The following is a 19,385-nucleotide window of genomic DNA, read 5'->3' on the forward strand; positions in this document are numbered from 1 at the left end:
TATTTAGAGACAGGGCCTTGCTCTGTCATCCAGACTGGAATGCAGTGGCATACTCATAGCCCACTGTAACTTCGAATTCTTGGGGCCAAATGATCCTCTCGCCTCAGCCTCCCAAGTAGTGAGGACTAACGCATATTCCACCATGCCCAGCTAACAAACTTTGCATTATTTTTAGTGTATTTTATTAGTAGCACATGGCTAATTAAAACAATCTATATAGTCACTAAGATAATTTTGTTTATTGCAAAAACTGGTAGATCTGAACCTATATTTTGCAGTCATATATACATATACACACATATGAAAACTTATTTTGTGTTTTTAATTTATTATGTGCTTCTTTCTTTCTTGTTTTCTGTCAGGTTGATAGCTTTAATATTCCCCTCCCCCAGCTGGTTTGGAAGTGTTATTTCTATTATCGGTTATGCTTAAGTTTTTAATATACAAGTTAATCATATTTCTGTCCTCCTCCTGAAAATAAAAGGACCTTAGAATGTGTTCTTTCATCTTCCATGTTACTGCCTATTATTTTAATTCACCTTTTTTTGAGCCTGCCTTAATCATTATCATTTACAATCTACACTTACATAAATAAACCAACATACTCACTTCTTTGCTTTTTTTCTAACTATTCCTTGCTTCTGGATTTAATTTCCTTCTATTGAAGTACATTTTTAGTGATTTTTTTTAACAATGGTCTGTGAGTGATAAGCTCACCTAGTCTTTAGATTAAGAAAATCTTTATTTTTACATTTGATTTTGGCTATAGATTTATTGTTATGCAATTCTAGATTGTCTGCTATTTTCCCTCAGCAGTTTGGAGACATTATTCTGCCTACTTCTGACTTCTACTTTTTTTGAGAAGTCTGTCTTTTATCATTCCTTTATAGGTAAATGACTTTTGTCATTGATAGCTTTCCAAGTTTTTGGTTTTTTGTTGCTGATATGAAGTATCACTAAGACATAACAAAAAGGAGCTTTTTATTTATCACGGTAAGAAATTAGTTTTGCTTCTTCAAACCGAAAACTCCTGAAAAATTCTCAGCCATCAATTTTTTGGATATTGCCTCTCCTCTATTTTGTAGATATTCTCCATAAACTCTTAATAGATTTTATTTTACCTTGCAAATTTCAACTTCTCTGTGGTATCTTTTTTTTGTTTTGTTTTTTTTGAGACGGAGTCTCACTCTGTCGCCCTGGCTGGAGTACAGTGGCGCGATCTCAGCTCACTGCAATCTCCACCCTCCGAGTTCAAGCAGTTCTCCAGCCTCAGTTTCCCGAGTAGCTGGGATTACAGGCACATGCCATCGCGCCCAGCTTATTTTCAGTAGAGATGGGGTTTCACCATCTTGGCCAGGCTGGCCTTGAACTCCTGACCTTGTGATCCACCCACATCGGCCTCCCAAAGTGCTGGGATTACAGGCGTGAGCCACCACACCCAGCCTTATGATATCTTTCAATTCACTAACTCCCTTTAGCAGTTTACTATGCATTTAGTGAATTACTTTATTTCAATGACAGTGTTTCACCATTGTGAATTTCTATTTGGTTCTTGTCCAGATTGACCTCTTCTTACCTTATAGGTTCTATTTGCACACGTTTAACTCTCTTCTAAATTTGTTCTGTTACACCCAGGTTTTCTTCGAGGGCCTGGAGGGAAGGCTCTATTGTATTTGGTTATTCTTTCTCATGGTGGGTGTAAAGGGAAGACATAAGCGCCTCTTCAGAAGGGGTTGTTCACTATGTGCCCTGGGTTATCCACAGAGATTTAAAATTTGCCTTTACTGAGGGGCGGTATGAGTTTCTGTAGTGCTAGAACATGTTCATTTTAGCTTTTTGTCTTAGGATCCCCATACCACAGGAGTAGTATTGTTAGAGTAGGCAGTTAGGTAGACATGAGCAGGACAGGGGAGGGCCCTGCCACAGGAATGTCTGGCGACCATCAGGTGATGGTCAGGCAGTTGTTAAACCCTCTAAAATAACAACTGGTCACAGCCGGCACCAGGGAAATGCAGTCTCCCAATAGAAAACACCTGGCCAGGTGCAGTGGCTTAGGCTTGTAATCCTAGCACTCTGGGAGGTCAAGGCAGGCGGATTAACTTGGGCCCAGGAGTTAGACACCAGCCTAGGCAATGTGGTGAATCCCGTGTCTATAAAAAAACCACAAAAATTAGCTGGGCATGTGCCTGTCATCCCAGCTACTCGGGAGGCTGAGGTGGGAAGATCTCTAGAGCCTGGAAAGTGAGGCTGTGCCACTGCACTCCAATCTGGGTGACAGAGAGACTCTTTCTCAAAAAAAAAAAAAAAAAAAAAAAAAAAAAAAAAAAAAAGGCACCTGAGGCAGGTGATCAGCAGCTTCCTGGTAAGATCTCAGGAGACAGGAGAGTGTGCTCAAGCACATGCACCAGGAGGCAAAATGGCGGAGTTTAACTGTCATATGACCTTCCTCCAGAAACATTCAACAGATAAGGGAAAAACGAATGAGCATGCGTACTTCAATAAGCACACTGTGTATGCAGCCCCTCCCAAGTGTTGGCAGGCCACTGTGCATGCAGACAGCCCACCCCGAGGGAAGAATCAGGGGAGAAGAAACGCAAACCATGCCAATGTATAAAACCCCAAGTCAAAGGCGGATGAGGTACTTGGATCTCTCAAGTTGGCCGCTTGGTCCTCTTCCAAGTGTACTTTACTTCCCTTCGTTCCTCCTCTAAAACTTGCCTCAGTCTCTCACTCTGCCTTTTGTCCCTGGGCTGAATTCTTTCCTCCAAGGCAGCAAGAACTGAGTTGCTGCAGACCTGTGTGGGTTCGCCGCTGCTAACCACATGAGGTCTAACGTCACATTTTTCCTGTGTGGTAAACCTACCCAGACATTTCCTCCTCCTCATAAAACCTCAATCTTGTGAGGCAGCTGCCCTCATCCATGTACCCGTGTGCTTCAGAAGGGTAAGGACAGCCCCGCCTGAGGGAGAAGTTTAGGGAAGATTCCCAGGATGACTTCTTCCTACCCTGTTCCCAGGAGCTCAGATTCCTTCACATGGCTTCCCTCCGCCGGCTTCACCAGTGCATGTCTATCCCTCCTTGTCCAAGAGCAGTGTGCGTGGACAACTGAGCCGTTAGATGCTGCACTCCATAGGTGACAGTGCAAATGCTCTAGGACCAGCTTCCTGACATTCCCTTCATGCCACAGGAGACCCGGCATTGCAATGAAACTCAGCAACAGCATTCGGGGAAGATGAAGTCACTTGCAGGAGCTTTCATAGATTCATCAACTCAACACAAGCCCGGGGACCCAGCTCTTGGGAGAAAGCTTTTCGTGTCACCCCCATATTGGGCCAGGCTGGTGGCCATTTCAGAGCTCATTTGCATCCATCTTCAGAGCCACCCTGCCATATGAAATGCATGAAATCCTTTGCAAGGCTGCTTTAGGTCACGACTGGGGCAAGAACAAACAACTTTCTCGGAAGAGAAAGAACTGCTTCTCCTGCCCCCATTGTATTCTCCAATTTCTACCCTATGGCAGGGCTCCCTGAGTTGGTGACAGTGAAAGTGCTTAAGGTGGTACTAAAACAGAGGAGGGCTTTATTGGTTTTGTTACTGAGGCTGAACACAAGGGCATTTATGTGCCATCAAAGGAGAATTGTAGAAAGTGGTAGGAGAAAATTTGAGTCAAAACATACTGTATAACCAAAAAAATATCCAGAGCAGCCAAGAAGAATATGGTACAGCTGAAGACAGTGAATGGGAGGTGGATTCTGTTACACACCAACTGGGACTATGTGGCAGCCGGAGCCTAGCACTTCTGGAAGCTGAGTGTGGAGCAGCCCTAGTACCATCACTGAATGCTGGGCCAGGCTGCATTAGACAACTGTGGAGGAGTTTGAAATGCCCACTCCTAATGAAGCGTCTCCCCAGGAGACATGTTTTGAATTTGGGGAACATTTTTCTTCTCTAGCTGAAGCTTTCAATATTGATCAGCAAAGCTCTGCTGAAAGCAATGGCTGCTGGGCAGGGATCAGACTTGGCAAACTTCACAGGGCTCGGGCTCCGAGGAGGAGGGAGCCGAGAAAGGACAGCAGGGGAGGCATGGAAAACAAAAAGGAAGAGGGGCTGAAGAGCGATGGGAAGGCCAAAGCTCTTTTCATAACCACTGACTCTTAAAGTCAGGCGGAAGGAGGCCATAAATCCTCGATTGTCCCCTTGTCCTTGCAGATTCTGTTGCAGTCCTTAGTTCTTTTCCCTCCTAGTGGATCAGAAAAGGGCTCTGGGTGTCAGCGTGACTTGCCCAGGTTCCAATCCTGGCTTTCCCACCATCCAGATGGGTGGCTCTGGAAAAAGTCCTTAGCCTCTTGGAGCCCCTCTTTCCTTACTTAATAATAGTGCAGACCTCCAAGGCTCCTGTAACAGCTAAATGTGATCTTTCCATAAACATTCAGCATGGTGCCTGGCACACAATCAGAGGTCAATAAATGTTAGTTACGTTCCTCATTAGATATTAAATGCCTTTCTCCTCCCCAGGATTTTGTCTTCAGTCATCTACGTCTTATAGTCTGTTTTTTGAATCTTTAGTGTCTGAATCAGCACAAGAATGTCAAAAATAAGTCAATTTCAGGCTGCAGGCTATCACCATACCCTAAAGTTCTTAATAGTTCTTGTTGGGTGGGAACTTCAATTTGCCATTTGGATGGTACAGACAGGGTCTTATAAGAGGGTGAGTAGTGGCAGGAACTGGGGAATTAATAGCTTCCAAATATTTGCATATAAAAGGCAGCCTCCATCTGCTGACACCCGCAGTAATACAGTGTGATGGGAACAGGAGGAGGAATCCCCTTTGCATTCTGAGCAGGCCTTAGAAATTTAAGAGGTAGAAAAAGCTCTCCCAGCTTTGGAATGTTGGCAGGGGTCTATGGCAGTGGCGTCTTGGTGGGTGGAGGGTCAGGGGTGACTTGGAAATGGTCTTTGTTGTGCCCAGAACTAGCCAATTCATCCCAGGAGGAGGCACACCTCTTAGATTCACTGCTGGGAGCTGGTCCACAGATGCCCCTTGTGTAGCTCTGGAACCAAGTTCTGAAGCAGGTGAAGCTGCTCATGCCAGCTTCTATCCCCCATCAGGTTATGGCGATGCCATTCAGGCAGAATACCCTGAGACACCAGAATAATGATGACTGTTGTCTGCAGTGCTGTCACTGGGCTCACTGGGAGTTTGTGTGCTGCCAGCAGACACAAAGCTGCAGACTGGAGGGAGTTTCCCACCCCCGTGAGAGAGGGTGAGAAGCCCTGCCAGGCCTCATCCACCTCTATGCACCCTGGCACCGGTTCCCTGGTTTCTTAGGTGATAGGTTTTTAGTTCCAATTCCAAATAGTGACATTTCAATACGAGTGGGCATAATAGACTATTTCCTTCTCAATCCTCCCTGGCAAGCCCTGTGAAATATCCTGATGTGGCCACACAGCTCTGCCACATAAACACCCTAAACAGGATGGGATGGTGGCTGTTTGTGTGCTGTTAGAGGCTGCCACAGCCAGGACCTCAGGCTGACTTCTGAATTCCCACAGATCTGAGTGTGCTAAACATTGCAAAAGAAAGAAAATTGCGGATTTTATCTAGTCTTCAAACACCAGATCAAACACTCATGAAACTGAGATGGTGAAAAGTGGAGGAAACCCTTCCTTTTTGCATTTAAGGCATAGTTTTTGAAAACCTTATGGCATGCTAGAAATTAGTTCCGCTAACTCATGGAAAGCTTTCATAAAAAGAATCTTTGTATTTTCCCAAAATAAATTTCATATTATCAGGGTAATGCAAACTAGCATTTAATACTTGCATTCATGCCTGTTGTCAGTGTTGGAGTTTTACTATTAACCTTTCACGGATTAATCTCTTCCTTCCAAGGCACACAGCCATCTGAGCCAAGGAGAGTGTGGATGTGAAGACTGACAAGTGTGGACATCAGGAAGGCGTTTTTCATTAGAGACATTCTCCGTAGGGTTTATGGTATACTGGTACTTACAGATTTAATACCGCATAAAAAGTCCCTCAAGGGTCATAACAGGGAGACGGAGGGTCATTAAGTCCAGGATAAAAAAAAAAAAAAAAATGAGGTGGGGCCAGGCATGATGGCTCACACCCGCAATCCCAGCACTTTGGAAGGCCAAGGCAGAGGCAGGAGGATTGCTTGAGACCAGCCTGGGTAACACAGTGAATTTCTTTCTCTTCTCTTTTTTTTAAATAAAAAAGAAGTTTCCACAGACAGGTTTGGGGAAATGAAAAACTAGAGCAAAGCCTGCACAGTTTTGCCTGGGCACTAGGAATGTGAAACCACGTGCATTTCCAAGTTTGGTTAGCTATTCCCTGGCCCATTACTCTTGATTTTGCCCACTCCCTTCCCCTTCAGTAATATTAACAATTTATTCCTTTCTGACAAAATGGTAAGCGTCGTTGTCTTTGAGCGTTTACATATTTGCCTCCGTTTTGAATATTCTTCCCAGGAGACCCCCTCCACTGAACCTCCAGCCTTACAGAGGGGACGGTCAGTTGCAGATATTTTGCGTCAGAAAACACTTTCCAGGTTTGAGTGCCTTCTCCAAATCATGTAGGATCTTTAGGGCTTAAAAGAGAACCTTATTGGAATTATAAGGAACCAGAGGGCTGTGCAGCCCAACCGCCATGACCTGCAGCAACCCCACTCCAGAACGTTAGCGCAATGCATTTCCTAGAACAGTTTATTTCATGACCCCACAAGAGTAAAAGAACTCCAGTACCCTAGAACTTAAAGTATAATAATAAAAAAAAATTTTTTTAAAAAGGCAAATTTGAAAAATATGAAGTTACTTAAAATGATAAATAATGTTATTTTTTAAATATTAAAATATCTTGAATAAATATGTCACAAAAAAAAAAAGAAGAACTCCCAGCTTCCCTACAGTTCAGGGCAAACTCTAATAAAAAGAAAAAGAGGTGCCATCTCCTTCTTGGCATCATGGCCACCCTCAGACCTCTTGTAGAGCCCAAGATTGTCAAAAAAAGAACCAAGAATTTTATCAGCACCGTGTGACCAATATGTCAAAATTAAGCGTAACTGGTGGAAACCCAGAGGTATTGACAACAGGGCTTGTAGAAGGTTCAAAGGCCAGATCTTGATGCCCAACACTGGTTATGGGAGCAACAGAAAAACAGCACATGCTGCCAGCTTCCAGAAGTTCCTGATCCACAGCGTCAAGGAGCTGGAAGTGCTGCTGACATGCAACAAATCTTACTGTGCTGAGATCACTCACAATGTTTCCTCCAAGAACTGCAAAGCCGTTATGGAAAGAGCTGCCCAGCTAGCCATCAGAGTCACCAACCCCAAAGCCAGGCTGCGCAGCAAAGAAAATGGGTAGACAGCTCATGTGCACGTTTTGTGTTCTAAAATACTGTAAAAACTGCAAAAAAAAAAAAAAAAAGAGAGAGAGAGAGAGAGAAACTTACTGCACTCATATTCTGGCTCGTCCATAAAGCTGCCATTTAATTTTCTGCTTCCTTTGTTGAGACAGTTCAAAAGAGCAAAAGGACTTCAGATACACCAGGATCAGAAAGATCATACAGCTCATTTTTACTCCCATGTCTGCCTGAGAGGATGGTGTGAGGGTCAGAACACATCTTTATGCTAATCACCTCTTCCCTCACAGCACATTCTGGAGGGGGAGATGCTATTTTAAATTCCTTGCTGGGAAGGATGTCAACAGAGGAAGACAATGCTGGCAATTTGTTTAGAATGGCTGTCACTAGGAGGCAAAAGAAAAATAAAAAGAAAAGGAACCTACAGGCAACATAAACAAAAGCCTAACAATCAAACAGCAAAAGCCCCTAGTCTTGCCTGTCTCAGGCTTCATTCCCTGCCTCTTTTTGTCCTGCTTCCTTTCTAGACAAAACTGGGAGATCCTGGTAAGACTCAAAGTAAAACAGGCCCACTCAAAACCTCAGATGCAGAAGCACCTTGCCCTTTTCACTGGCTCTGTTCCATTCCCCTTCCCTCAGCCTTCCCACCCTGGGGAGAACTTTTCCCTTCTATTTTGTGTCCACAAATAGGCTGACCTCCTTTGGTCAGTTCCCTCAGGCTTGAACCCAGCAACTCTCCACTGAAAATTAAATAGGCAAACTTGTAGTCCCAGGCTACATATGGAGAGATAGGAACTCTCTGGCCAATGAAGGGCTAATAGAGCCTCTGGAATTATAGTGGGCCTTTTCTTATCACAGAAATTATGACTTGGCAACTTCCACTCATTTCCATTTGGCATGACAAGATTCGAACAGCTCCCAGCTGGGAGGGCACTGGCTCTTGGGACTGAGCTCTCTTTGTCCATGGGCCTCCCAAGGAGACATCCTAAACTGGTGTGTGAGTGTGGTACCCTCCTACCAAACTACACACAGATATGTACAAAGATGTCAGACACATGAAAGAGAACACCATTTCACATATTCCTAAATTATGAGTTTGACAACAGAAATAGAAAAAACAACCCTAAAAGTTGTATGAAACTACAAAAGACCCAGAATAGCCAAAGCAAACCTGAACAGAAAGAACAAAGCTGGAGACATATTTCCTGACTTTAAAATACACTACAAAGCTATATTAACTCAAATAGCATGGTACTGGCATAAAAACAGACACATAGACCAATGGGACAGAATAGAGAACCCAGAAGTAAATCCATGCATTTACAGCCAAATCATGTTCAACAGAGGTGCCAAGAACATACACTGGGGAAAGGACAGTCTCTTCAATAAATGGTGCTGGGAATATTGGATATCCACACGCAGAAAAGAGAAACTAGACCCCTATCTCTCATCATATACAAAAATCAAATAAAAACTAATTGAAGAGTTAAATATAAGACCTGAAACTACGAAACTACTAGAAGAAAACATTGGAGAAATGCGTTAGGACATTGGTCTGAGCAAAGGTTTCTTGGCTAAGACCTAAATTGTCAGTCTGAAACAAATTAAGTTTCTCTGAAGTCCCAATATGGTGTAATTACTAAGGAACACACAGGGGTAGGAAAACAATCCTCATCTTGTTTCTCACCATCAGATTTTGCAGAATACTTCCTGGTTGTCAATCATAATGAACAAATTACATAAATTCCATATCGTTACCACAGACTTCCTTTAACACAAATAATTTTCACATTCATGATCTCATGAGATCATGGGCCCCTGCTGACCCCTCACACCTCATCTGTTGGCATTCTGCTCCCCACCTCCAAGGCCAGCAGCCACACTGACTGTTGGGTTCCAGAATGTGCCATATTTTTTCTCCCCAACTCCTGACCCCTGCCTCGCTCCTGTTTGTTTATTCTTCAGGTTTAAGTGTAGACATCCTTTGCTTTAGGTTGATGCTGCTGTAATCCCTCCAGACTTTAAACTCAAAAAGCAGAGCTGAGGTCTGTGTTCTTCACAAGTGTCTAGCAGGCCTTGGCTCACAAAATAGGTCCTTAGTGGTATTTCCCAAATGAATGAATCAGAATGGGAGTTATTCGTTAAGAAGAAAACCTTGACTCTTCCGTTCCTTTTCTATTTTTTGAGACGGTCTCACTCTGTCGCCCAGGCTGGAATGCAGTGGCGCCATCTCGGCTCACTGCAACCCCTACTTCCCAGCTTCAAGGGATTCTCGTGCCTCAGTGTCCCGAATAGCTGGGATTACAGGAGCCACCATGCCCAGCTAATTTTTGTACTTTTAGTATAGATGGGGTTTTACCATATTGGCCAGGCTGGTCTTGAACTCTTGGCATCAAGTGATCTGCCTGCCTTGGTCTCCCAAAGTGCTGGGATTACAGGTGTGAGGCACTGCGCTCAGGCCAGTTCTGTCTTTTAAAACACCTTTTTTTTTCCTTATTTTTAGAGAGGAAGTCTAGCTGTGTTGTCCAGGCTGGTCTTGAACTCAAGCTTAAGCCATCTTCCTGCCTCAGCCTCCAGAGTCACTCAGATTACAGGCACGCACCATTGCACCTGTCTTTACAACCATAATTGTCTAGTCTGCAGTCTGAGAGTTTATTTCTTGCTGATAAACTGTGCTCCCCTCACAATTTTCCATTTTATTCATTCATCTATCCGATACAGGATTCTTTCTATTGCTTAGGTTTGCCATCTTCCCCGAAAGACATACTGAAAACATTTTTCTTTCCCATCCTGTTTGTTCCAAAGAGATCCTTGTGAACCCTGCCTCCCTAGGCAACAGTTCTTGTGGACCCCAGGAGTCTGCTCTGACCTGGCATGTGCACACTGCCCACAGTTTACCACTCCTTGGCATACAGATTTATCACCCTGGAAAAAGACGGGCTGGTAAGAAAGACCAAGCCAGCTTAGACACAGAAAAAAAGTGCTGAGTGCCTTTTAATGCACAACTGGCAGCTGGCTGTGCAAAGCTTTATAAAAATAATCATAGTAGAGAAAAATCAACATGAGAATGTTGCTAACAAGTGGGATACATAACTTGAAACTTGAAAGGCGAAAAACACATTCATATTCAAATAAAAGAATATTTAATTATAGTGCCATCAATTCCTCTGCACCTGAGCTAAATTATATCAAACAATTCTAGGAGGAGACAGATGGTCTACCTTCACATTTCCTGAATTTCTGTTGTGAAATATATGAGACATAATGACAACAAACATGTCTGTAAGTGCTTATTATCTATTAGGCCCTTCACCTAATAATATATACGTATGAGGTTAATACTACTGGAATCTCCATTTTACACATGAAGAATCAAAGTCATAGAAGAGTTAAGAAATTTTCCCAAGGTCCTAAGTCTAGAAGGGGAAGAGCCAAAATTCAACTCGGGAAGTAATTATAGATTACAGGCTCTTAACCACTAGACTACCCTGCCTCTCATATTTTACATACAAACAGATGTATATAACATTTATAGTTTAAAAATAACACAACAATAACCTGCCATCTACTTGAAGGAACAGAATATTATCAAGTAAATATCATAGAAACCCAACAGGCCTCAAGCATATATTCCCCTTGGTACCTGCCTCTTCTCTTCTCAAAGTAACCATTATCTTGAATTTTGGGCCAATTCTCTTGGTTTTTATTATAGTTTTAATGTCTATATCCCTAAATAATATATTGGTAGTTTTCACTTCATGTAAATAGAATCCTAATGTATGTATTCCTCTATGGCTTATTAAACTCAACATTATGTTTTTGAGATTCTTCCCTGTTAATGAGCACAGCTTTGGCTCATCTTGGGGGTAGGGGAGGTTCCATAAAGTATCCCATTTTTTGTTTACCCATCCCACCACTGGACATGCAAATTACTTCCAGTTTCTGTATTAAAAACAATTCTGTGAATATCTTTTTGCATGAATGACAATGCAAGAGTTTTTCCAGGGGTGTAGGTTCTCGAATGTTAGTGGCATCAGAATCACCTGGATGGTTTGTTAAAACACAAATGGTTGGTCCTGCCATTGGAGTTTTGATTTCAGGTGGGCCCTGAAAATCTGCAATTCTCTCTTTTAAAAAAAATTTTTATAAAATATATATATAAGTAGAGACAGGGTCTCACTATGTTGCCCAGGCTGGTCTTGAACTCCCAGGTTCAGGTGATCCTCCTGCTTCAGCCTCCCAAAGTGTTAGGATTACAGGCATGACCCACCATGCCCAGCCAAAATTTGCATTTCTAACAAGTTCTCAGGTGCTGCAGATGCCACGTAGCTCAAAGGACCATGCTTTTCAGAACCACCGCTCCAGGGTACAGACCTAAGAATGGAACTGCTGGGCTCCATAAAAACACTATTGATATTTTGGTTATAATTGTACTGATTCTGTGGATCAACTTAGGTAGACAGCTTCACTCCTTTGGCTCCTTAGAGCCTTTAAGTTATAAGAATTCTTGCCGGGCATGGTGGCTCATGCCTGTAATCCCAGCACTTTGGGAGGCCAAGGCGGGTGGATCACCTGAGGTCGGGAGTTTGAGACCAGACTGACCAACATGGAGAAACCCCGTCTCTACTAAAAATACAAAATTAGCCGGGCATGGTGGCTCATGCCTGTAATCCCAGCTACTAAGGAGGCTGAGACAGAAGATTCGCTTGAACCTGGGAGGTGGAGGTGGAGGTTGCGGTGAGCCGAGATCATGCCATTGCACTCCAGCCTGGGCAACAAGAGCGAAACTACGTCTCAAAAAAAAAAAAAAAAAAAAAAAGAATTCTTTTGTGTACATTTATGCAAAGAATATAGACTAAACTAGCCAAGTAACACAAGTCAGCCCTTAGGGCCTCACTCTGAGAAATATCTTTCTCTGTGGTTAAGGGTTTCTTTCTTTTCTTCTCTGTTTTCAGAAATCAGGATCTTGTGGCCAGAGGTTCCCGGTGACACAGGGGGATGCTTTGGATAAAGTTAGCTCATGGCATAGAGGGATAATAGTCAATTCTGGCAGGTCAGAGGTGAGTGGGGTCTTTATCTATGCTTAGTTTATTAAATTAGAAAAAAAAGCTAAAAAATTCAGCCTTTACAGTTTTGATATATATTATTATTCAGGCCCAGGTACTTCTTAATTTTCATTATAATTTTTTCCTTTGATTCATAAGTTATTTAGAAGTTTGGTTTTTACTCCATGTGAGTTTCTTCTCCTTTACTAGTTTAGAAGTTACCCTTTCTATTATTTTAACAGTTTTCTTAGCTATTTAAACTTGTTTACTTAAAGCCTAAAGTTAAACACCATTAACTTCTCAAAAGAAGCACAGCATGTGAGCTGAGTAACACCCCCTCGTTGACAATTTGTACACTATTTTTATGCAATATTTTAGTTCTATCATTTTTAACCCCACACATTAGACATTCTTATTACTGTTTTACATAGTCAATGTATATTTAAATATACCCACGTTTACTAATATTTTAGCTTAATAATCCATTTTATTTCTCAGATATTTCCTCTGGGATCATTTCCTTTTCTTATCTGAGCACACCCTGTAGAAGTTTCTTCAGAAGAGGTTAGTTGGCAGTAATATGTATCAGTTTAAGTTTTGCCTGAAAATTTGTTTACTTCATCCTTATTATTGATAGTTTTACTACATCTAAAATTTCTAGATTAACAGTTATTTTTTTCTTAGCCAGCTGAAGATATAATCCCATCATTGGCACCGTTTGCTTTTGAAAGTTGGCTGTCAGTCCAAATGTCTTTTTTTTTTTTTCCTGGCTGCTTTTAGTATCTTTTTGGGAGGCAAAGAGGTTAAAGTTCTTCAGTTTTCTCTTTTTTTTTTTTTTTTTTTTTGAGAGAGAGTCTCTCTGTCACCCAGCCTGTAGTGCAGTGGCGTGATCTCAACTCACTGCAACTTCCACCTCCTGGGTTCAAGCAATTCTCATGCCTCAGCCTCTTGAGTAGCTGGAATTACACCAATGCACCACCATGCCTGGCTAATTTTTGTATTTTTAGTAGAGATGGGAGTTTCACCATGTTGGCTAGGCTGGTCTTGAACTCCTGACCCCGGGTGATCTGCCCACCTCCACCTCCCAAAGTGCTGGGATTACATGGATGAGCCACTGCACTCAGCTGTTCTTCAGTTTCACTATTTTATTTCTCCTTCCAGAGATTTGTCAGGCTTTCTGAATCTTACGTTTAGTATTGTCAAAAAATTCCAGAACTTCTTCCCATCTTCTATAGTTTATCCTTTTGGAATTCTTTTAGAGCACCTTAGGCCATCTTTTTAGTCTCTTAGTCTCATTTCACATTTTCTTTTCTCTTTGTCTAAGCCATAGACTGGATTATTAAGATCAATTTTTTAGTTCACCAGTGTTCTCTTCAACTAGCTCTAATCTGTTTAATTCAGTGAATTTTTAATCCCTGTTTTTATATTTTTCATCTCTAGAATTCCATTTTCTTAAAAATTGTTTAGTCATTTTTTTAGTCTCTTTTAAGGCTCATATTTTAAATGCTTTAAATTTTTTTGTTTGTTTTGAGACAGAGTCTTGCTCTGCTGCCTAGGCTGGAGTGCAGTGGTGCGATTTATCTTGGCTCACTGCAACCTCTGCCTCTTGGGCTCAAGCAGTCCCACCTCAGCCTCCCGCAGTTGGAACTACAGGCATTGCACCACCATGCTCAGCTAATTTTTGTAAAGATGGGGTTTCACCATGTTTCCCAGGCTTGTCTTAAACTCCTGTGGCTCAAGTGATCCTCCTGCATCATCTCCCAAAGTGTTGGGATTACGGGTGCGAGCCACCATGCTTGGCTAAAAAAAATCTGCTGAAGCATGTTAAAATATTTATATTTTTGTTGGCTTACTTTTGTTTGTGTTTTGAGACTAAGCCTTGCTCTGTCACCGAGGGTGGAGTGCAGTGGCGCGATCTTGGCTCACTGCAACCTCTGCCTCCCAGGTTCAAGCAATTCTCGTGCCTCAGCCTCCCAAGTAGCTGAGACTACAGGCGTGTGTCACCTTTCTCACCTAAAAATATTTATATTTTTGACTGCTAAATCCAATAAAGAAGTATTTACGGGTCCAATTCTGATTTCTCTGTTATTCCTGCTGGCTTTTACTCATGGTGACTTGTGTTCTAGTTAAAGCTGCCTTTCTCGAGAGGTAGTTTCTGTTTATTTCTGAGAGTCTTCTGAGGATGTTTAGGTAATTTACACTGCCGCTAGACTGTAAGAAGTACTTAACTTGGATCTTTCTCTCGTTACCAAATATTTCTCAAAAGAAACAATTCTCCAATGGATGACCATCAATGCTGGGATGCATTTGCCATCACTCTCATCAACAGGATCAAAAATGGGATTATTTCTACTTTAGAGGATAGTTTAGAGGAAATAAAAATGTGAGAAAGGTATGTTGCTGAAATGCCTAAATACTCAAATTCTTTACCACCTGTATCTAGGTTCAACTTAAGGAGAATTTTTATTTGGCAGAGAAAGTACCTCTTTTTTTTGTTTTGTTTTGTTTTGAGACACAGGGTCACCCTGTCGCCTAGGCTAGAGTGCAGTGGCGCGGTCTCAGCTCACTGCAACCTCTACCTCCCAGGTTCAAGCAATTCTCCTGCCTTAGCCTCCCAAGTAACTGGGATTACAGGTGCCCACCACCATGCCCAGCTAATTTTTGTATTTTTAGTAGACACAGAGTTTCACCATGTTGGCCAGGCTGGTCTAGAACTCCTGACCTCGTGATTCACCCGCCTGGGCCTCCCAAAGTGCTGGGATTATAGGCATGAGCTGTCATGCCCGGTCAGAAAGTACCTCTTACAAGAAAGATAATCCCTTCTGCAGTTTGGTTACTGTACCATCCATATCAGCCTCTAAGTCATGAATTATGAAAACTGCATGATTATTATTTATTTCAGGCATGTCATGGAAGAATGCTTGAGGAAAAACCCTACAATTGTAGAAATGCACAAACCTGTGAGGATCATCTGGATCACAGTTAGGAAGAAACTGAGTGATTGCTTCTGCTACTTCTTCATTTGATAAAACATCCCAGAGTCCATCAGTGGCCAAGATCAGCACATCATCTGCTCCATGATCATATTTTGAAAGATCGTAGATTCTTACCTGAAAAAACCAGGAATGCCACCACTTAAGAAATTGGAAGCGTATTATTCTCCCTAACAAATTGACTTGTGATTCCCCTTCCCTTTTCCTGCCAGCCTAGTGGTTTTCATTGTAGGGTACTTCATTATACAGCAAGCTTTGTGGCCAGGGATAGTCTCCCTTGGAGACTTGCTATATAGACACATGGAGCCTAATACACATTTGTGAATGAGCCTAAGAGGTGGGCTTAGTACTTGTGGGCTAGGCCACAATTCTATGTTCATCCTACTTCAATGTGGGTGGGGAGGGATAAGAATGTGTGGAGAGGGGTTTGGGGTTTCACTGCTCCTCGCTCCTAGTTTGGCAGAATCAACCCCTGCCTACACCATCTCATGAACTGAGAACAAAAGCAAGTCAATTTAGTCAATCTCCTTCGGCCTCCCTCATTACTCTATTTTCTTTCTTTCTTTCTTAAATTGAGATGGAGTCTCTCACTCTGTCACCTAGGCTAGAGTACAATGGCATGATCTCAGCTCACTGCAACCTCCACCTCCAGGGTTCAAGTGATTCTCCCGCCTCAGCCTCCCAAGTAGCTGGGATTACAGGCGTGTGCCACTACACCCAGCTAATTTTTGTATTTTTAGTAGAGACGGGCTTTTACTATGTTGGCCAGGCTGGTCTGGAACCCCTGGCTTCAAGTGATCCGCCTGCCTCAGCCTCCCAAAGTGCTGGGGTTACAGGTGTGAGCCACCACGCCCAGCCCATTCCTGTATTTTCTAAATGCAAGTCTGAGTGAAAGCGACGGGTCAGGGCACGTGTCTCACGGCACAGCCATTGTTATGTCATCTGAGATCTAGAGACAATCATATCACCTCAGCCTAGAGACTGAATGTGTTGAGGTCTTTGAAAGCCAAGCCTCCTATGTTTTAGAAAGGTTTGTCCAGGCTAGTGATGCCCTGCCGTGGGGCTGGTCCTGTGGGCTGACAGCCTGTTCCCAGCAGCAGAACACAACAAAATGTCTATCCACAGGGCCCTGGGTGAATGAGTTCAAATGAAAAGCAGCCGCCAGGCGCCAGGCCTCTGTGGACTGTGAACAAGAAGGTAACAATTAGCTAATGGCCCGGCACATGAGCCATGCTCAAGGGAAGAACACTCAGGAGTACACTGCACTGGCGTTTAACATCTTCTTTTCAAAAGGCATGCTCACTTAAGGCTAAACTTATGTTCCGCAGAAGGCACTAGCCTTTTAAGCCAAATTAAAGAAAACAGGAAAGCTTCAGTTTCCAGCAGACCAGAAAGTCCCAAATGTCAGAATTCTGTCCTCAGGTCACTGACGAATGTGGTCCAATTTTCACTCTGTCAGAAACAAGCAACCCTCCTATGCTTTATTTTCTATGATTCTTGGGTGTGTCAGAGTTTAACTTCTCAAATATTAATGTGCACAGAAATCAGTTAGGGATCCTGCTAAAATCCAGATTACAATTCAGCTCTGGGTGGGCTTGAGAGCTGTGGTTCAGCTTCCTCCCAGGTGATGCCAATGCTGCAGGTTCACAGACTGAGCCCTGAGTAGCAAGGTCAGAGAGGATTCCTACTGGGCCAGATTTGTACACAAGGGAATCAATGGCTCAGTGGACTTTATGACGACTGTGGAGACTGTTCCTTAGAGTGGGCTCTAGACAGACTGTAAATGTCACCTCCGGGCTCCTAGCTTCAAGTACTGGTTCACTGTGTTGTTACTTTCAGTATACAATAACTTTGCTTGAGAGACACTGATAGGAGGCCAAGGCAGGGGGATAACTTGAGGCCAGGAGTTCGTGACCAGCCTCGGCAACATAGTGAGACCCTGTCTCTACAAAAATTAAAACAGTGAGACCCTGGGCATGGTGGTGCATGCCTGTGGTCCCAGCTACTTGGGAGGCTGAGGCAGGAGAATTGCTTGAACCCAGGAGTTTGAGGCTGTGGTGAGCCATAACTGTGCCATTGCACTCCAGCCTGGGTGACAGAGTGAGACCCAGTCTTTTAAAAACAAAAATAGTGTTTGGGGGATTGATTCCTAGCTTCTTATTGGGTTATATCTACAATAAATTTTTGGGATAATTTGAACTCCATCTGATAGACAATATTGAGTCATAAGAGGTGGTGAGATGTGGATGTCCCAGTCTTATGTTGGTAGTAAACAGGAGATTCCATCTGCCTTGCAGCTTCTTCTAAAAGAGAGGGTTCAGGTCTACAGATAACATCCATTTAATTTCAGAGTCTGCTCTATGAGTAGGGTGCCAAACCTTCTTTAAAGTGTTTCCTGCTGACCCAAGAAATGTGACAGGTTGTGTTATTCAAGCTGAAGTTGTCTTGTCCACACTCAAATGGAAATCTGGCCAACAGAATGGATGTGGGTTGATACATACACACGTTATAAAATGCTACTCTTCAATTCCATCAATAAATGTAATCTTTCCCTAATTCTACCGTTTCCATTTCTATGCTCGGCTCCCTAATGTAGTTTATTTAGCTAACAAGAAAATCCTTGTCAAGACCATTCTTCATGTAATTTTTATGAAAATAATAAAAAGCTGATCACAACCCTGGTCCATGAAGCACTCCCCAATTAACATCTTTTGAGGTTTTTACAACCACCCTGTTTCCTGCCCTTTAGCCAATTTCCAAAAATCTTTGCTAACTTTCCACTTACAACTCGTGTCTTATACAATAACCTGTGATGCAGAACATTTTGCAAAAATGTTTTCAGAAGAATTGGACTGCCGTGCAAGTCATCCCACTGTGTGCTCATCCTCCCCAGCAGCAAAGGCTTCAAAGGATTCCACTGGGCTCTGGAGTCCTGACCTTCCCTCCCTGAAGCTGTTGTTGGCCTTACTCAATCGGACCATACTCACATCCTCAAAGTTCCCCTGTTCAATTCCTTAAATAGCTTCTTAACGTTCCTGGAAGCCTCACATCAAACTAATGGGCTCTGAAGCTCCCCAGGACTCAGACATCTGGAAGAGTCTTTGCAGCCCTGGAGGGGACAGGTGTGCTACAGAAAAGCCTTTGAAGTGGGACTGGGGAACATGGTCAGACCTTCTAATGGCTCCTTCCTGGGTTCCCATCTGCCAAGAAAGGGAGAGAAAAGCCAGACGAATCCTTGAGATTCTTGCAGTTTTTCGGAGCAATATAATCTGAGCAGCTGAAAAATGGGACCTGTGTGGACCTGCCTTTCTGCTGCCTTCAGTACACTTTTATTGCATACTTGCTGTGTGCCAACTTGTTTTCCAGGCACTGGGGACACAGTGAACAAAACTGACAAAGCCTCTCACAACTTCTAAACTAGTAGACAAGATAGACACACAAATAAATTACAATGTCAGAAGATGACAGATGCTCTGAAGAAAAATCCAGCATGGTAAGGAGAACAACCGTGTCATTTTAGAAGATGAGGTCATGGTGGGCCTCTCTGAGAAGATACCATCTGAGCAAGTCAATTTCCCATGGGTCCCTTCTTGCACCTCCCCAACCTTCCTTTGAGTTTCTGTTACTCAGTGTTAGACTGGTGGTGAACAAGGGGGGCTGAGAAAGGTGGCTGCCACTCTCTCCTGCCAAAGCAATCCTGAGGAGGACCAAAGAGAGGCCATCTTTCTTTTCCCTGGTCCTCTGCAGGCACAATCCTTTCACACCCACTAATGTAACATTTACCTATGTGTTTCACTGTGGGTAAACCTTTGTCTATCAGTTTTGTATGAAACTGTAATCATCGATTTATGGCCCTGTCCTGACACTAGGCTGTAAACACCATGAGGGTTGGGACTGTTTTTTCCTCTTTGTATCTTCAATGCCCAACTTGACACCTGGTTCACTGAATGAATAGTAGTTGAAACTGATTGT

The 19,385-nt window shown here is 43.0% G+C and overlaps 1 protein-coding gene and 1 pseudogene across 1 annotated transcript in view; one reads left to right on the top strand and one right to left on the bottom strand.

Moving 5' to 3' along the window:
* The window catches only part of PPM1H (protein phosphatase, Mg2+/Mn2+ dependent 1H), a 288,777-nt gene that overhangs the window by 8,209 nt on the left and 261,183 nt on the right, over positions 1-19,385 (bottom strand). The window contains exon 9 of the mRNA XM_025402759.1: positions 15,379-15,530. Within this exon, the coding sequence (XP_025258544.1) occupies positions 15,379-15,530 (152 nt within the window). The remainder of the gene's footprint in view (positions 1-15,378; positions 15,531-19,385) is intronic.
* Positions 6,978-7,377, top strand: LOC112634164 (annotated as a pseudogene).

The sequence above is a fragment of the Theropithecus gelada genome, chromosome 11 (genome assembly GCF_003255815.1).
Source record: "Theropithecus gelada isolate Dixy chromosome 11, Tgel_1.0, whole genome shotgun sequence".
In the NCBI taxonomy this organism is placed as follows: domain Eukaryota; kingdom Metazoa; phylum Chordata; class Mammalia; order Primates; family Cercopithecidae; genus Theropithecus; species Theropithecus gelada.